Source organism: Ostrinia nubilalis, chromosome 28 (genome assembly GCF_963855985.1).
Source record: "Ostrinia nubilalis chromosome 28, ilOstNubi1.1, whole genome shotgun sequence".
NCBI lineage: Eukaryota > Metazoa > Arthropoda > Insecta > Lepidoptera > Crambidae > Ostrinia > Ostrinia nubilalis.
Genome location: NC_087115.1, coordinates 174,541 through 189,877, shown reverse-complemented (window position 1 = coordinate 189,877; position 15,337 = coordinate 174,541). Strand labels below are relative to the sequence as shown.

The 15,337-nt window shown below is 38.1% G+C and overlaps 1 protein-coding gene across 1 annotated transcript; it reads right to left on the bottom strand.

The window, feature by feature from the left end:
* Positions 1-140: 140 nt before the first annotated feature.
* On the bottom strand, positions 141-13,920 carry LOC135085523 (U1 small nuclear ribonucleoprotein 70 kDa). Its single transcript, XM_063980309.1, has 9 exons — positions 13,551-13,920; positions 12,295-12,477; positions 11,652-11,714; positions 11,179-11,260; positions 8,101-8,202; positions 6,380-6,529; positions 5,051-5,147; positions 3,579-3,736; positions 141-1,932 (listed from the first exon to the last, which is right to left on the bottom strand). Exons 1-9 carry the CDS (start codon positions 13,692-13,694, stop codon positions 1,820-1,822), a joined length of 1,092 nt encoding a protein of 363 aa, XP_063836379.1. The 5' UTR covers positions 13,695-13,920; the 3' UTR covers positions 141-1,819.
* Positions 13,921-15,337: the final 1,417 nt, after the last annotated feature.

Here is a 15,337-nt window from a genome sequence, read left to right as displayed (position 1 = left end):
GTTTTCATTTGTTCATCTATTCGGTGAAAACGGGGGAGACTGAGACATCTTAGTAAATTAATTCCCAGTTGCCCCCATCGGGGTCGACGGAGGGGACTACTGGGAATAACCGGGTGGGTTGCCAAAATTAAAACACAATATACTTATCACGAATTTATTTAGTCCATACCTTACAACTAAGACTACCGCACAATATAAGAATATTGCTATTGATTCCTAACAACACAGCTAAAATATGCAGCTGTCCTTTCAAATATCTACGATCCGTTACAAACAAAACTTAAACTCGGTCATAGTTTCTGTCCTATGATTGATCTAAATTATAGGGTGTCGCTTTAAGTACGAATAACAAAAACGATAAGATTCTACGGCTGAAATGAAGCAACTTTCCCCCAGAAAAAGAAGGAAATTCAAATCTTACAACAAATAATTACCTTTCTACACAAATTGTCATCAGTAATCAGCCAATTAATTTGGGGACGACAATTTTTTGGGGGAAAGATATTTATTCTGAAGTAAGGTGGCATTTGAGCAGTAGAATCAATTTTATTCTTTTTCTTTGTTGAATCATTCTTAAGCGACACTGTACTGTAATTCAACTAATCAAAAACTTCTAGCCCTGAGTTTGGACTGTGTTTTGAGTTTTTATAACAGACCTAGGACGATACATTTAAAAATAGATCTCACTCCTTCCTATCCCAATAAGAAACAAAGATTTCACAAAATTGATTTGAGCTAGGAATTAAAATGGATGCTGTATGCATTTGTAATACAATAAACTTAATAAAATGAATAATACAACATTGGTACTAATAAAAAAGTCCAATTCTTAAAAACATTCTTAAACGTGAGATCATAAAGTGCTAGTTAATCTCAGATATTATAAAAAATGCGTCAAAGAATTGGTTACAGCCATAGTAGCTAGTCGACTTAAGAGACGAATTTCCCTAATATATTTTAAACTATAGCTCTATACAGTAAGGCTGAAAATAGAGTGAATCTTGCCTATTTGTGGCAAGCTTATAAAAATTTAATACATAGTGTACAAGGACTATTGGAGAAATTGAAGGTAAAATAGCCAGTTCCTCTAAGATTGAGGATTCCGAATGAAAATAGATTCCACCTTCGGGCTGATCATTACTTTCTATCAGGTGAGAAGCAAGCCGAGAGCTTACCCGTTGTAGTAAACAATATCCAAACCATAATTTTATTGTGCGTTGGCAACGAATCAGCTGGATATTTTAAGCTGTGTTAAAACTATCCACCTGGCAACGTGTGAATTGGCAACATTGCCGGACTAAGTGGCAATTTGGCAACGTTGTGATTCATATGTTAAAAAAATAGTCTTTTTTAAATGTTTGTTTCAATTCGTTGTAATTTTTATTCGCCATATGCCAGTATTTTACTGTAAAATCCACCGTATTGGTGTTGCCAGTACACAAGCACTATAGGATTGTTGCCAGGTGAATACTTTATTGGCTTTTGAATACGTTCTAGAGTTTACGCGAACGCTAAGCGACTTGTCCCTTTTCAACTTGCAATGTTGAATGAGAGAGAATACCCTAAAATGAGAATTTGTTGCTATTGTAAAAATATAAAATAATGCTTTTCTATTTCATAAGACTAATTTATTTTTGTCAGGCTTTTCATTCTGAGTGTAAACGTAATTCTGGCTTGTACTATTAGTACTAACCTGCACAAGGGTGGCAAATGGGAATAGGGTGGATTTTGGGAACGTCATCTTCTCTTGTAACATGAACGTGGCTGAGCGTAATACAATAGAAGCGCGGCCGTGCCGTGGGGGTGGCGGTTGGGAAGATCAGTAGTTGTATTCGTCCCCGTTTGCGTCCTCGGGGTTGTATTTGTTCTCGTCGTCGCGTGGCTCCTGCTTGATTTGGACGTCCATGGGCGGGATGCTGAACTCTGGGTAGTCTGGAAGAAGAATACAATGAATTATTAGTTTTTGTGTACAATATTGAACACTATTTGAATATCGTTGAGGAAGATTTAGAATAAATTGCCTCATCTTTATATTCTCTACCATGGATAAAGCAACATACAGTGAAATTGAATTTTTATTCCTATTGCCTCCGGCAAATGAGTCAAATTAGGAGTAGACAATCTCTGTGGGGACGAATGGGAATAAAGGCACTGCTGTAACGTGCCCCGTCATAACTAAAGCCCTCCCTCTAGCGAGTGTCATAAACCGCAGGCAAGTGTTGTCGTGGAGGTATGGAGACTTCAATAGTCTCGAGTCCCCTGTAGTAGTGTCAAGCTTTTTAGGGTTTTAAAATAGTATCGCAGAACTCTTGAGCCCATGCAGTCTGTACTGTCGAGCCTCAAAGGGTGGTAGTACAGTGTTTTACACCCGTATTCACAAACATTACTATGAAGTCTCACAGAGCGCGTAGACGCACAGGGTGACACATGAACCAATCACAGAGCTCTATTCAACGCTGTGCGTTCGATTTGCTGCTTCACTGAAGCAAGCATCGTTTGTGAATATGGGCGTTAGTGTCGTAAGTAACACGGGACTGTGTTAAGTCTCTTGCACAGTGATAGTTTCAAGTCTTGTCACCGTGTTTTGTGATGGTATGTCATGTCATATAGGAGGATAAGGATACTATAAAGGACTATTTAAATGACAAGAGTGCGTGGATTTTACCTGCCTAGCTCGCACTTATTGCGTGTCATGTAAACTATAAATTACTGTATTTTATTGAAAAAGAGGCTGGCAAAGGTGACTGAGTTTCTTCCGCCACTTCTTCTCAGCACCAGCCCATATGTTGTCCCGAAGTGTTGGTGGGCAAGCTATATTTAGTATGTGTATAAGTGCCCTAGTAAGGGTTTATGACAGTCTATGTAGTGAATAAACTACTTGAATGAGGGTTTTCGCGAATGAAAAATCTGCCAGATGGCAATACGTAGACGCGAGGTCCAAATGCTGCATGATTGGTTTATTTTTGACATGACATTGACAGATATGTGAAAATCCACCAATCACGCAGCAGTCGGACCCCACATCCACGTCCCGCCATCTAGCGGATCTTTCATTCGCGAAAACCCTCATTAGAATAGTCCCGTGTCGTGTCGTACCAGCGTTGCCAGACGTCCCGATTTTGGCGGGACGTCCCGATTTTTAAATCAAATTTAAATGTCCCGCGCGGGACATTTAAATCAAATTTAAATGTCCCGCGCGGGACAGGCTCGGTCCCGCTTTTCGGAGAGAGACACTCACTTCACCAGACTATTGTTTGAAACGCCATATTATTCTAAAGAATAAAACTTTTTAAATTTTTTTCTTTTTTTATTCTAAAGACTAATTTACGATAGAGTAAATCTGATTTAAAATTTATTTTTTTTGTTAAAATACATTTTCTATGGCTACTTTTGCTATCTATTGTCACGTAAACGTAATTTTAAGTCAAATAAAAATATTAATATTTGGAAACCTTTGATTATATTACATTTTTTTACTATGTCCCGCTTCTGACGGAAGAATCCCGCTATTTTCACTCAAAAAGTACCAAAGTCCCGACTTGGCGAAAAAAAAACTGGCAACGCTGTGTCGTACGTACCGTCGTGCGGCTCCTGCTTGACCTTGACGTCCTCTGCCTTGAGCTTGGGCTCGCGGCGGTCGCGGTCGCGGCGCGCGCGCTTCTTGTCGCGCCGCTCGGAGCGCGCCCGGCCCGCGCGCCGCTCGGAACGGGATCGGGAGCGTCTGCGCCTTCGACTGCTGTGGGAGGGACAATTTTTTTATTATTTTATTTAGGGCTGATTTTTCAATCGTCGGATAACTTTTAACTGAAGAACCATCCCACTTGGTCCCTCTTCTTAACTCGTCCCACACTCACATGAAAATGGCACAAATCAAGTCGGCCTCGACGAGTATTGCCAAGAACAAAAAAGAAGAAGAAGAATAAACTTGTCATTTTGACATATTTTCCATACTGAAACTGTCAATCTGCAGATATAATAAGAAGAAGAAACCAACGGCATTGCAATGAGTAAATCTTAGAGTAGGCGCACACCGTTGATTTTTAGTTGGCCGATAGTTGTGCCCGATTTTAATTTGTACGAAGAATAGGCCAAATCGAATCGGCGTAGTGTGCGCACTCCCATACATGCCCATACTGATCAACTGCCCGACTAAACTATCGGCCGACGAAAAATCAACGGTGTGCGCCTACTCTTAAGGTAACTTAATTATAAGTATGGCTAATTATAGGTTTCCTTGGAATAACCTTAAAGTAAATCTACCGTTCGGATTACCGAGACGCAAACTCCAAAAGATAAAACCTAGAACATTACAAATAACTTACTTACATAATATTATTATGAGAAGTAAAAATACACATTTTGAGAAACTTATTAACTTTCATGCACAGAGAGCTTTTTCACACTAGCATTTGTTCATGAAATCATTTTGTGTCAAAATCGGGGCAACCATAGATTAAAGAGCTACCACAGACATCGCTTTTTTTCTTATTTACCAAAGACAATAATAGCATGAACAATCATCTTCCCCTGATAGTTCATCTTCACACTAAATTTCCCATTTTCCCCCATTCAAGAGAAGCCTAGGGGGGGCAGATGGGAATGTACAATTTTGTGAAAATATAAGGTTGCTTGTTTGTTGTATTTGTGCCAAACTACATCTTTTTTGACAGTATTGCATGTTTTTTATATTAATTTATAATACATCTATGCTAGCCTGCAAAAATAGTTTTTCTGCAAAATTAGTTCAAACTTCTATACTTTAGAAAATATAGGTTTGCAGACCAGTGTATTTGATTGGCAATACACCTTTCACTAAATTCTCCACCCATCTGAATGTATGATTTTCCCTGAATTGTCTAGTTTCCCATCTAATGCTCGTTTTCACCATCAATACCTAATTTTTAAGTGACCCATATGGTAAAACATAACAGGAGTTTTGTTTCATAGGGGTCACTTAAAAATTAGGGATTGAACCGAAAATGGGCATTAAAGTCACAGCTATCCTTTTTTTAAAGTAAAGTATTATTAGTTGGTAAAGTATTATGCTCACCTGTCGGTAGCCTCGTCGTCCTTCGTGCGGTCGCGGTCGCGCCTCCTGGAGCGGGATGTGGAGCGACGGCGCGAGCGGCTGCGGCTGCGGCGCCGGCCTGAGGAACAAATGGTGATTTTACTTGCAAATAAATAATACGGAAACTGTTCGTCAATGCATCGGGACTATGTTTATAGGCTGCAAAACGATGGGGAAAATGGTGATTATTTACGCGTAAAAAAATGACATTAGATGTATGACGGATTGTACAGCGCCCCTAGCGTTTGATGTAAACTCACACTAACCCTCAGAAGACTATAATATTAAGCAATCGACAGCGTATCGGCTAATATGATACAAAGGGGGCGATTTAAATCAAAGGTTGCTTATGAAATGCTACATTAAATTTTTTACATATTTTAAAAGTGAGTCAGAAAAAGGATATTTGTTTGATGGTAGTAGTTGTGATTACGTTTCTAACAGAATAGGGATATTTCCCTTTCCTGGGTAAAAAAGCAAGAGTTTGAATTAGTTCGGCGGTTAACTTATCAAAAAATACTCGACACATATAAGATAAAAAGAAAGATGAAGCGCGCCAAAGTTCAAAAGAAGAGGCCCTTGCCGTCAAGGCGTTCTTAAGTGTAGCACTGTGTGACGTCACGCGGAACTTCAACGCATCATAACTTCGTAATTACTTATTTGATTGACAATAAATAAAAATATACGTGTTCAATATTTTGTTCATAATGTAATTGACGGACTAAGTTATTTTAAGTTCCTTCAGTTACTCCGTGACTATGGCGCTTGCAACAGTGCCGAAATATTGGAAACTCAAATTTAAGGTACATGGTAGCAATCCCGTCAATAGGTAATAATAATTATGATAAAAACTAAAGCCTGGTCCGTGAGCACGTAGAATCCCGTCCAATGACCCCAAGCTACCCATCCTTATCGCTCGCGAGTAATTATATTGCTGTCGCGACTGTGCGACGCGCGCCCGCAGTGAGTGTGCGAGCGCGACAGCAACATAATTACGTGCGAGCGACAAGGATGGGCAGCTTGGGGTCATTGGACAAAATTCTACGTGCTCACGGACCAGGCTTTACAATCCATGTTTTTTGTTGGATCGCGTATAAAAATAACACCATGTATAGACAACAACACATCAAGCTATAAATTTTTGTTGCGGCAATGTTTAGCTTGACGTGCTGTCGTCTTTACAATTAATAGCCGATAACGCATAAGATTTATTATCTTGTGTTTACGTTTTTCACGTCTTAATTGAGGATGATAAAAATAGTATTGCAGTTATTTGGGTATGTGTTCTTGTAGCAAGTCTTGTGTACTCACGGTCCCGGTCCCGGTCGCGGTCGCGGTCGCGGTGCTGGTCGCGGTGCTGCTCCAGCCTATATCTCTCTCGCTCGCGCTCGTTGTCCTCGCGGCCCGAGTGCTTGATGTTCACGTCCGCGCCGCCGCGCCGCGTGCCGCCGAGCCCGCCGCCTGGAAACACACGATCCGATGTTAGTGATGTGATGGACACTTCGTTAAGAGAAACATCGACGAAATGAAAGAAACCAAGTTGAGGCCAATGAGTCACCTAAAGCCTGGTCCGTGAAGCACGTAGAATTTTGTCCAATGACCCCAAGCTACCCATCCTTATCGCTCGCGCGTAATTATATTGCTGTCGCAACTGTGCGACGGGCGCCCGCAGTGAGTGTGCGATCGCGACAGCAACATAATTACGCGCGAGCGATAAGGATGGGTAGCTTGGGGTCATTGGACAAAATTCTACGTGCTCACGGACCAGGCTTTAGTTGCCATTGGTTTTTTTATGCATAACAAGGCAGATATTTGACCGCAATCGCACCTAGTGGCTGGTATATTTGTATATCAGTAAAGAAGATGTTTATCAACATGTCTCAAGTCTCAACAAGAAAAGAAAGAAAAAATATTTACTTGACAACTGTTATGTTTATAATAGACAAGCGCACGGTCTCATTCATTGAATGAGTAGCTAAGCAAATTTTGCAGTGTAAAAACAGTCCCAATAAAGTCGCCGTATATAACACACGTCTTTTCGTTACACTCTGTACCTGCCATTCGATAGTCAACTCTAATCTCATACACATAAGCATCAACAACTAGTAAAGAAATAAATACATTCATATAATTTTAATAGTTAGAAAATGTTTTTGGAAAGTTTTATCCTTTGAACAACTCATAATGATTTTGTATTTACAAAAAAAATACACATTTTTATAACCGGCAATGGAAAAGTAGAAAGGCAAGTTCAGTTTTTCTGTATTAGAAGTTTTTTTCTACTTCAAAAAAGTTAATAAGAATATACATATATAATGAAACTATAGAGTCAACTTCACAGTCATCAGCATACATTTTTTGTTGCAATTAAATAAAGGGGTGTGGGCAACCCATCGGTAGATCTACGATCTGGTAAACGTCAAGGAAAGTACCTGGATGCATAAGACCGGTTTTAGTGGAAATCTTTGGTGAGGCCTTTGTCCAACAGTGGACGTCCCGTGGCTGAAATGATGATAACATACGTACCCAGCCGCCTCGGCAGCCACCCCTTGACAGTTCTTGCTCGCTCGACGTCCACCAGTATCCGCTTGCCGTCGATCTTTGTGGAAATCTTGTCCAACAGTGGACGTCCCGTGGCTGAAATGATGATGTCAAACATACCCAGCCGCCTCGGCAGCCACCCCTCGCCTTGCCGTCGATCCTTGTGGAAATCTTTGGTGAGTTTGAAAATTATAAATAACTTGAAAAAATCGAACTGCCTAAGGCGGGAATTGAACCCACGATATACGGATATTTATAATTTTCAAATTAGTTTGAGATGCGACTCTTAACGCTAAAAATTAAATAACTATCTTTGGTGAGGTCTTTGTCCAGCAGTGGACGTCCCGTAGCTGAAATGATGATGTCAAACGTACCCAACCGCCTCGGCAGCCACCCCTCGCCTTGCCGTCGATCCTTGTGGAAACCTTTGGTGAGGTCTTTGTCCAGCAGTGGACGTCCTGTGGCTGAAATGATGATGATGTCAAACATACCCAGCCGCCTCGGCAGCCATCCTTTCACAGTCCTGGCTCGCTCCACGTCCACCAGTACACGTTTGCCGTCGATCTTCTTGCCGTCCGCGTGCTTGTACGCCGCTGTAATGAGGGTAGAGTTAGACGGCACGCGCGCGGCGTGGGTACTTTGTGAGGAAACTTTTTGAGGGTAGGTATATTACACTGCCCAACAAATTTAAACTTTTTAAAATTTTCCAAGAATATTATTATTATGTTTCAAGTATTATGGTGTGCTAATTTCAAAAATGACACCAGAATTTGCGTAGCAGCTCTAGTTTTCGAGATTTTAAATTCTACCCGTATTGAAGGTGACGGAGCATTATTCGTCAAATTTAAACGGGTACATTAAAAAAAATCGCAATTAAAACAATGGCTACGAAGGGAAGACGTTGTTTAAGCGATCCAAATAATTTTGGATCGCTTATATAATAATTATTATATCTCCATTTTTTGTGGGGATAGATGTTATCAAGCAAAAAAAAAGTACCTCATGAATTAAAGAATTTATATGAGATTTAATATTATTGAAAAAATATATGCTTTTTCTTTATTAAATTTGCCTTTGCCTTGTTGTTTTTAACTGTATTAGTAGTGCATAAATAACAGTACAAAACAAAATACCAGAATTTAAAAGATGTGACTTTTTTTTTTAAGAGAATTCGCTGTTTTATTTGCCCCCACTCATGCACGTTAATAAAACCTACCATTGTTACATGGTAGTTGAAAATTTCCTCAAAAAGTACCCTCAAAAACAGTTGAAGAAGTTGAATGTTACTTCTTACGATAATTTTTGTTTTTTTACTGATTAAAATTACAATAAGGCTGTGTTTTCAGTGAAGCGGAGCTCAACTCTGCCTGTGAAAACCCAGCCTTATGATTCAAACAGAACAAAAGATAAATTACATTAACATTGAATGTTTATATGAATTTTGAATATAATATTCATATAAACTTTAAAATTGACTGTGCATTGTATTTTTATTTATTAAAAAATGCGCAGTCAAAGCAAAATGTTTCAAATTATTATTTTCCTTTTTTTGGTAGAAAAAATAATAAAAAATAACAATTTGAAACTTTTTTAAATAGTTTTTTTTTTAGCAAAACAGTAAAAAAAACCTGTAAAAGACATGGGATACCTACCGACCAAGCCGAGAGACGACGTTTAACTCGATACAACGATAATTACATAGAAAATTTTCATACCCACCGTTTTTTATACCTACCGTTTTATATTTTTTACTTACTTTCCAACAACTATCCATCCATTTTTTTATTCACGATGTAATAAACCATTTTTACCTGGGCGCTATTACTTTACCTTTACTTTAGCGCGTCAAACTAAATATGTAAACGACACTACATTTTTGGTTCAAAAAAATATTTTTTTGCAATTATTTGAGACTTTTTTTTTTAAATTAAAAACTTGTATGTTGGCATCTTACCACCACATACAAACCTATTTAAACGCTTGGCCGGTTTACAGTTGTTGGTAGGTCTTTACGGCTGGGTCTGTGGTTGAATAGAAAAAAATTACTCGTTAATCATACGTCACAGGCGGGCTAAGTCGGCGGGGCGGCGCCCTGTGCCGGATCTTGTTGGATCAGTATCGGTACGCCAATTTCAGCTTTGTGGCTTCGGCCTAAAGTATACTATTACATCTTCGAGTATTGTCAATACGGTACTGAATAGAATTTGCGCGGAACGAGCGAAAATATGGTCGAAAGAACAAAAAATAATTATTTCTCTCTAGGTCGGTTACATAACATTTTTAATATTAACCCTACAGCTTCCTTGGGACAATAATGTGACAGTTTCGTTCTACATTAAGAGGAAAAAACCTAAATTACTACTTCCTAATAATAAAGCCACAAAATAATTTTGAACAACTCTCCAACAAGATCTGACCATGTCGTCATCAACAAATGACAGCTGCTGTCAATGTCATGGCATAAATTTGGCAGTTCAGGGGATTGCTATCCACGTGTACATGTAATTGAAAGAGAGAGAACTGTCAGATTGTGAGATAGGTGTTAGTGAGCTGTGAAAATAAGGCATTCATGGCTTTATTTATGTTACACTCTTCTAAATAAACAATAAACTCATGGGTAAGTAATGAAACGTATTTCTCCCTTTATTCTGACGGACATCTGAAAAAAAAATCCGCCAGTGGGGCCAATGACACTGAAAATTTCCCATTGGCCCCCACTAGTGGTGGTTGGGCAGAAATGATTTTTTGTTTAGAAATCAGTACAAATAATTTGGCAATCAAGAAAAATAAACTTATTTTCACAGTTCAGACACCTTAAAATATTGTATTTTCATGACAGGGACAACATATTGGATGTGTTGTAAGGAAGGGAATGGATCATACACACCTAACATCTTTCTTTGGATAAACACATGAAAATAATTTTGTAATCGTTTTAGGAACAAGTTTCTGCCATTAACGTTTGAGCAATTTATAATATTTATTTTATTGGAATCTGAAAAATTACTCAATTATCACCACTTAGTAAAATTCGTGGTAGATTTAATTAAATGATAAACATCAATCTACAAGAAAGAAATTTAAAGTGAGGTTTAGACTAGCAATAAAATTTGCAGAAGTTGACTTCCGCAATCTGTCACCACTGTGTAAATCTTGCACAGTGGTAAACAGTTTTATTGCTAGTCTAAACCTCGAAGTCTTAGAATTCAGCCAAAATTGTTCTTATCAGTAGTTCGTGAATATTCAAATGCGATTTGCTATTTAAATTAACATTTGACTAAATAACCCCTCAGGCTGGTTTTAGTGTCACGCGGACCGTCCGGTGCGGACCCGCTCCGCACGGCCAATCTGTATGAACTTCTAGGGAGCGTTTTAGAGTAATGCGGTCCGGAGGAACCGCTCCGCTCCCTAGCAGTTCATACAGATCGGCTGTGCGGAGCGATCCGCACTGACAGTCCGCGTGACACTAAAGCCAGCCTTAGTTATGCCATGATAGCCGAAAAAAGGAATGTGTGATCCACCCCCTTCCCTGTGTGGGTATTACGTGAGTGTGTGTGCGTGTGACTCACAGTGCATATCGCGCTCGTGCTCGTACTCGATGAATGCGTAGCCGCGCGGCTTGTCGTTCTCTTTGCTGTACACCATGTATATCTGTTGGAGAAACGATGAAATAAATACTTTATACAGGGCTACCTAGAGTACCTAGTCTCAAACTGCTTTTAAAGTTCATTAGTTGGGTTTTTCTTGGCGGTTAAGCTGTAGATCCTGGCTACACAGGAGTAACAGCAGTGGGAATAGTCTCTACTTGTACTGTGCAATGTGCATACTGGACAAAAGATATAATATCATCAACAAAAGATTTTCATACATTTCATCAGTAATTTTAACACATTAGGACTAGTTAAGAATAAGAGAGTTAAGAGAAAAGTATTTTGTTAAAAATGCAATAACCAAAATGCCTAAGTGGCTTTTTGCTGGCCCAAAATTAAGTCAAAATCAAGTACATAAAAATGGTATTTAATTTTTAGGAATAACCACCCACCTTTTTAATAGGTCCATATCCTTCAAACTCTCTTCTGAGTTTTGATTCTGAAGTGTCATAGTTCTGGAAGGAAACATTTTATTTATACTTCACTCTTTAACATTTTTGTTCAGGTCAAACTTGTTATTACTTAGCCATAGTAGTCTGACTTGCACTGGCAAACTAACAATAGGAGTCTGATATTAGGGTAATCAGAACAATAAATCTATTGAAGTACATATCAATGTGCTTACCATGAGTTTACGTTAGGTGTGCTAACTAGCGAGTACGTAAAAAAACCCTATAAAGATTTTAGTTCTCGAAAGTAACCACTAGGGGCGCTGTACAATCTGTCATACATTTCATGTAATTTTTTTACGCAGTTGCTAGCGAGCACACTTACCGTAGATTCATGGTAAGCACACTATACAACCAATCATGTTGATTTAAACTGTTATTCCTAATGGATGCAGGACTCGGAGGCGAACTGTAAGGAAAAATAGCGGCGATCACAATAGATCGGTACCGGTTGCTATGGTACTTTATTGAACTAGAATAGCCGCTCAACTCAAATAAAAAAGAAACAAACTGGAAAAAATTTAAGTTTTTTTATGATGGTCATAAAGATTATTTATTGAAACGGCAGAATAACAGTGTAACTCACAATCCTAGCCACAAACAGCGTCTTGAAGGGGTCAGTAGTGGCTCTGGGGTTGGCGGCCGGGTCCCACAGCGCGATCTCCTGCTCCAGTTTGTAAGCGGTTTGCTCGGCGCGCTCCCGTCGCCGCCTCTCCAGTCTCTCCTCGCGGGTCTCCACTCGAGTCGGTGGCGGGGTTTCTGAAGGGTGCTAGAGGGAGAATGGCTTGATTTAGAGTATTTATTTGTATAAAACATAAATGCACATGAAGCACAGTGCATAAGACGAACTTAATGCCATAACACAGCATTCTCCTCCAGTCAACCTTACGGACAAACTTAGTATTTACTATTATTCTGTGGCAAAACTGAGAAAAAAGTACAAAATTATGAATATAAATGCTTGATATAAAGGCTTGATTTAGAATTGGTTATTAAGTACATAGTAAAAAGTAAGCTTGAGAAGTGGCTATAGAAGGAAGAAATCGGAGGTAAAAAATGTGCAGACTGTTTGACCTGGCTGAGACCATATCAATTAATGTTTTTCCAAGTCTCATGCACTGTTCAAACAATGGCTCATTTATTGTTTCAAAGAAGTTTTACGATTTAAATCTCTTTGGAAAACTGAGTTTTTTAGTAATAAAATCCCAACATTTTTCAACTATAATAAATACATTGCTATAATTTAAAAAATAAAATCTACACACTACCTATTCAAATAAATCTAAGCAATATAGGAGGAGATTTGAAATAGCATGTAAGATATTGTTTGTTTTTCAATTTATTTATCTGATCAACCACAACATGGGAGTAAGATAAGTTCAAGTATGACAAGAAAAGGCTGATATTGGTATGTAAAAACAATAGTATAGGAAAGTATACAATACAATGATGGAATGGAGACGTATAGTCGTCTTTTTCATCAATATCAATTTCCTTTAGAGGTTACCCAGAGGAGAACTCGACTACCTATGGAGTAAGATCCTAGTTTGTTGTGTTATTATTCTTTGTATTAAATTCTATTGATATAGGTACCTCATATTGTAACCCTGTGACTCTCTAGGAAGGTTAAAATCTTTCTTTTGATCCTTGTATAGCTTTCTGTTTTTGAAAGCTTCAGCTATGATACACAAAGATGGAAGAAAGTAGGATTTTACAAAAACACCAGACCTAAGACGATGTTCGTCAGTCATAATTTCCAACCAAGGGGGATACATAATTCAAGAAAATCAATAAAGATAAAAATACCACGTTCATTCAGAGAACAGTAAAATCGTCACTAACCTCAAAAACGTTGAGGAAGGCGCCGACTCCATCGTAGCCTTTCTGCTTCTTCTCATGAGGGAGCTTGGCCGCTGGCGGCAGGTAGGGGATCGGGTCCCTCGCCGCGAACAGCGCAAGCAAGTTTGGTGGCAAAAACTGAGTCATTTTTCACCACGCCACTGTTTCACCAGGAATAAAACTCACAAAATTACACACACATTGTTTTGTCACATACACAAAATAGGTATTTTAATTAACTAATTCTTGAATTACGGTTTTAATTTCTACTTTCCTAAAATAACACACAAGTAACACGTCTGTTTCAATGAAAAATTCACAATGAGCAAAATTCTGCATTCACAAATCGCCGTCCGCCATTTTACAACGCGTTAGTGATGGGACATGTTGTGAGTGATGTGACAGACTGTAGCCAAATCAATTGAATGTTCTGATATTTTTTTCAATACGATACGATACGATTATTGAGAAATGTTACAATGTTTTTGTAATGTTTATTAGCATCTTCCTCTGTTAAATTTTAAGTTTTATAATAATAAGCTTTATATATTATAGATATTCGATTAATGTGTTACCATAGGTACTAAGTACTTTTATTGAAAGTGATGGTGTAGACAGACTGTAGGGTATCACTGTTTTTGTACTTTGCTGGACACGTTACCCTTCAGCAGACATAATGTACAAAATTATATGTTGATAATCAGGCAAGCTCCTCTGTTTCTCTTTTTTTTCTGTTTTTATGTATTTGTAGAATATTATTAGACGGACGACTAGTTCGAAAGTTACCTACCGCAGTGTAAATGTGAAACAAGATTTAAGTTCAATTTGCAAAAGTTTTGAACTTTTCTCCAATGACTTAATGAGCTATAATAGATTAGAGCACTTCAGAATAATGTTTGAATTTGTTGATGCAAAATGAACAAAACAATGTATAGCCTGACCAGGAACATAAAAACCCTGGCATAGAGGCGCGTCAATTGTATTTGATAGTGCAACACTGAGTACAGTCGTACCTGTGTTTAATTAATAGGCTAACTTTATGTATCAGGATTCAGGATTACGGGTTAATTTGATATTTTCATAAATTAACGAAAAAATATTATTATAGGTAACCTGGTTTAAATAAATTAAATGAAACCATCAATCGAGCTAGTAGGATTTATTTTATTATTCATCAATAATCAAATTCAGAACTTGAATATTCAACTGCAATGTCTGCTCATGAACGCTTCAAACTCGGTACTTCTTTCCCAATTCCATAAAATTCAACACTTAGAAGGTGACATTTTTTTTTAAAATAAGTAGTTGAAACAAACCACAGCTAATTTTCATAGTGGACTGTACTATACGATAAACATGTCAGTCAATTTGACAACCTTTGTCGGAAACATTATTCAATGAAAATATTGTCCGAACCCTTAGTATTTCTCTTCGACAAATATTTAACACATTGTGAACCACTTTTCTTTCATGACTATAAAAAGATTTTAGCAATTTAATTCATAAAATCAGTTGCGTACATTTAAAATAAAGTTTGTTTACACTTTGACAGTAATAGACTGACATGCAAGGTGACATGTCAATGAAGTTTTCAGTTACTGTTGCCATTAAAAGAAATTAGTACCATTAGTTTTCCGCAACATGGCGAGGGTTTTTATGTTCCTGGTCGGGCTATACCTACAATTACAAACAAACTTAACTTTGTTTAAATTACTACATTAGACTTTATTTCAAGATTACTACAGTCGATACTTCAATAGTCCAATGGTGAGCGCCTAAATCCGATTGTA